At 40.1% G+C, this 5000-nt stretch overlaps 1 protein-coding gene across 1 annotated transcript; it reads left to right on the forward strand.

Annotated features, from left to right (window-relative positions):
- Positions 1-596: 596 nt before the first annotated feature.
- Positions 597-4903, forward strand: LOC138853666 (uncharacterized). The gene is made up of 5 exons (XM_070091715.1): positions 597-701; positions 1621-1716; positions 1920-2052; positions 4388-4582; positions 4749-4903. Exons 1-5 carry the CDS (start codon positions 597-599, stop codon positions 4901-4903), a joined length of 684 nt encoding a protein of 227 aa, XP_069947816.1.
- The last annotated feature ends 97 nt before the right edge of the window (positions 4904-5000 follow it).

The raw sequence follows: 5000 nt of genomic DNA on the forward strand, positions 1-5000 counted from the left end.
TCGTATAAGCAGGGGAACCACACGAGAATGCTCGTATAAGCAGGGGAACCACACGAGAATGCTCGTATAAGCAGAGGAACCACACGTGAATGCTAGTATAAGCAGGGGAACCACACGAGAATGTTCGTATAAGCAGGGGAACCACACGAGAATGCTCGTATAAGCAGGGGAACCACACGAGAATGTTCGTATAAGCAGAGGAACCACACGAGAATGCTCGTATAAGCAGGGGAACCACACGAGAATGCTCGTATAAGCAGGGGAACCACACGAGAATGCTCGTATAAGCAGGGGAACCACACGAGAATGCTCGTATAAGCAGGGGAACCACACGAGAATGCTCGTATAAGCAGGGGAACCACACGAGAATGTTCGTATAAGCAGAGGAACCACACGAGAATGCTCGTATAAGCAGGGGAACCACACGAGAATGCTCGTATAAGCAGGGGAACCACACGAGAATGCTTGGGCGAGCGTGGGAAACACTCTGAAATGCTGGGACGAGCGTCTGACCCACAAATGAATGCTTGAGCGAACATGAAAGCCATATTAGAATGATTGAATATACACATTTCAATGCGTACTAGAAAGCTTGAATGGACGTGAAAACTGTAATGATCATACGAGCATGGGAACCATGCTCAAATGCTCCCATGTGCTACAAAAAATATAGAGATCTGGTTGTGGACGAGATAAGGAGAGTAATATAGAGAAGGAATTACAGATTCTTTTTGAAAAATAAAAAAAAATGTATTTTCTTATGCCCTTTTGTAAGGGAGAGAAAGTTAATTCCTCACACTGACGTACATACTGTGTATACTAAAATATTAAGTGATAATCAATGTTTACAATTATATCTCAGTTGGCCGTTGCTAACAATCCTACCTAAATCACTGACCCCCAGCTGACGAACATAGTAAATCACTACCCCTCCCCCCTCCCACAGCTGATAATCCTAGCTAAATCACTGATCCAAGCTGACGATCCTGGTAAGTCACTGACCCAGCTGATAATCCTAGCTAAATCACTGACCCAAGCTAATAATCCTAGCTAAATCACTGACTTCAGCTGACAACGTATATATAATATGCGCCTCTCAGCCGGAAGTTGAGCCCATTTTGAGATCATTTTCTGCACCTCGTCACTCCTTCCCTATGGTTTCTTACATATTGTCTCAAATTTGAAGTTTGCAAAAGGTTTTTGATCCAAGAAACCGGAGCTGCTTTCTCCTTTCATAGATCAAACCTGATTGAATCCCCCATTCCTAAGGCACCTTATGCCCTTATGGGTTTATAGCTTCCCCGTGAATACAGTAATAACATGGAGTGTTTCTAATGTTCTCGATGTGACACTATAGAAATTCCACATCTGATTCTTCTTGCTGTTCTTTTCAGCCTCTGTTATCCTCTTAAAACGTTAATATTTCACTTTGTCGTAGACCGTCGTATTGTGACGTTGACACTGGAATGAGGATGTAATTATTTGACAATTATAAGACGTAATTATTTGATAGTGTATTGTGGATTGACGACGTAATTAGTTGACGGTATACTGTAGAGTGTTGATTTTCTCTGTTGTTGACACTGATGCAAGCTCTTTTTTTTTCTTCCTCTGGTGAAGATGATGCTGGAGTGGACGAGAGTGTGTGTAGTGGCTGCGGTGCTGTTGGTGTTCACGGCTTCACAAGAGGTCCTGCCATCACTTATATCATACAAGGTAATCCATATTTCTCTCTCTCTCTCTCTCTCTCTCTCTCTCTCTCTCTCTCTCTCTCTCTCTCTCTCTCTCTCTCTCTCTTTCACAGCTGCTCACTCCAATATTTCGTGAACTTCATTGCTTGACAAAATGTTCAGTTTTCATTCGTACTGAACTCAACAAGCCGAATAGCTGACGCAGTCTTTGTTCTGTCATGATGTCAGGTTGCCACGGTGTTTCCCACTGAAATGAAGAGTTATTGCAAGCTTGAGGAAGTGACACTTCAAGTGGCCACAATCCACCTCTGTGCTGCTGTGTGCCTTCATCACTCCGGGTGCCTACTCTACTGTCTCAGTGGTGAGTGATACCACCACTACTCTTACTCTACTGTCTCAGTGGTGAGTGATACCACCACTACTCTTACTCTACTGTCTCAGTGGTGAGTGATACCACCACTAGACTTGCATTATGGAACCTTATTGCCACATTTCTGAATGGTCTCTCCGATGTGCTTAATGTTTTGTACCATTGCACTTTATTGTCCTAAGGGCAAGTGATGCCCGAGCTAATGTTTATGTAGATGGAAACTTCCCAACATCCCTCTATCTTGCACCAACAGAGCCCACTGAGGTTACCATGATTATTAACTCTCTAAAAACAAATCAAGGAATGTAACCCAAGTACCACCACTACTGTACAAAGACGCGGCTCAAATCCTTTCACCCACCATTGCATTACTCTTTAACAAATCACTAAAAACCAACACTTTCCGGGCATCACTCAAAATACCAAGGATTGTACCAGTACACAAAGGTGGTGACCCAACAGATGTAAACAGTTATAGGCCAATATCAAATTTGCCTTTACTTTCCAAACTCTTCGAGAAGCTCATACACAAAAGATTATACTCCTTCATAACATCACAAAGCATCCTTAACCGCCGCCAGTTTGGCTTCAGGAGAAACAAAAGCACAAATGACGCAATAATAAAAATGCTAGACCTACTTTACACAGCACTGGAAAAAAAGCCGATATCCGCTTGGACTCTTTATCGACCTTAAGAAAGTTTTTGATACAGTAGACCACAGCATCCTACTCCTCAAGCTTGATCATTACGATATAAGAGGCCATGCACTTTCATATATCAAGTCTTACCTTACAAATAGAAATCAATACGTCTCTGTCAAGGACACAGCCTCCTCAAGAAGACCCTTGGACACTGGTGTACCACAGGGAAGCCTCCTTGCTCCCCCCTCCTTTTCCTTTTATACATCAACGATCTTCCAACCGTATCACAAGTTACGACTGTTCTTTTTGCTGACGATACGACTTTTGTCATCTCCCACCCTAATCCAGCCTCACTTAACTCTATTGTTAACGATGAGATCGCAAAAATAGCAACCAGGATGACTGTCAATAAACTTACACTTAATATAGACAAAACCTTTTACATTATGTTTGGGAGTAGAGCAAGTAAGGTCCAACTAAACATTATGCTTAACAACATTCCTATTGCTAAAGATAATGAGGGAAAATTCCTGGGTCTACACCTTGACAACAAACTGAAATTCAACACCCATATCCAACACATTACAAAAAAAGTCTCTAGAACCGTTGGCATCCCCTCAGAGATACGTTACTATGTACCACAAACAGCACTGCTTACACTATACTATTCACTGATCTAAACCTACTCACTATACAAAGCATTCACTAGTACTACACATTACAGGACAATCAGTTCTAATTGAAGTCCCGACCTGCAGCACTTTCTTGACAGTTGTAATTTGACTCATAGACAAAACACTAGGCACAAAAGTGTATGACATTCCTCGTGTCAGACTAAATATTTTAAAAAACTTATTATACATAGAAGGGCCCAAAATCTAGAACACTCTACCAGAAATCTCCAGAACCACTGGTTCAGCTAGCATTTTTAAAACCACAGTTAAAAAACCCCTTATCACCATGTTTAACATGCATTTTCTCAATATTTCGAACATAGGTAAAACATTATAATCAACATATACTTACTCTTAATATCTATAATCTTCACAAATGATGTTAATGTAAAAATTAATAATTTTGTACCAAAAACAAGAGTTGTTAGCTAAAGCAGATTTCGAATAATTTAAATTAGCAAAAAAATCACAATCCTAAAATAATTTTTTTCACAGCCACAGTTTCAAACCTTAACAGTTAAAGGTAATTACTGAAATTACCTTTAGACTTACTAAATTACTCTAATATTAATACTATTATCAATACTAATAATAGGAATTTCATTATTATTATTATTATTATTATTATTATTATTATTATTATTATTATTAATGTGATTCAAGGAAACCGGCAGGCCGGACTTGAGTCCTGGAGATGGGAAGTACAGTGTCTGCACTCTGAAGGAGGGGTGTTAATGTTGCAGTTTTATAACTGAAGTGTAAAGCACCCTTCTGGCAAGACAGTGATGAAGTGAATGATGACGAAAGTTTTTCTTTTACGGGTCACCCTGCCTTGGTGGGAAACGGCCGATGTATTAATAAAAAAAAGCTATTATTATTATTATTATTATTATTATTATTATTATTATTATTATTATTATTATTATTATTATTATCACATTTTATTATCATTATTATTTTAAATTGTTTTGTATGAAATGAAGTTTATGACGCTGAGAAATATATTTCAGGATCGAAATGCACTCTCTACAACAGCCAAGTGACTCCTCTCTATGTCGGAGCACCAACAGGAATTCAGTTCGATATGTGTTACTCTACCTGGAACACTCCTTATGACCTGGTCCCGGACATCATCAGCATATCATCATCAACAGTCTACACTGGTGCTCCAAATATTAATCGCACTGCTGACAAAGCCATCAATGGTTACTTCTGCTCAGACAATAAAACAGTTTAACAACTACTGGAGAGCAGACCTGGGTTCTGCAAGGCACATCACAACTGTCGTAATACAGACTCGTGTCAGCAACCATCTTTTTCCCACCTTTTCCAATATTGTGGTGCGTCTGGGTAATTCCTCTGGCTACATAGACAACCCACAGTTCTTTCAGTACCCGGGCAATGCACCCGCTGGGGCGCTTTTAAAAATGACAGCCACTTCTGTTATGACTGGTCGGTACCTGGAGATCAGTTCTGGGGCTAATGCATACCTCGCTATCTGCAGCCTCCAAATCATTGGTTATTGATGACGACAGCTGTAGGGATTTTCTCATTCATAAGAACATAAGAACGGAGGAACAATGCAGCAGGCCTACTAGCTCATACTAGGCCAGTCTTTCTCAA

The sequence above is a fragment of the Cherax quadricarinatus genome, chromosome 37 (genome assembly GCF_038502225.1).
Source record: "Cherax quadricarinatus isolate ZL_2023a chromosome 37, ASM3850222v1, whole genome shotgun sequence".
NCBI lineage: Eukaryota > Metazoa > Arthropoda > Malacostraca > Decapoda > Parastacidae > Cherax > Cherax quadricarinatus.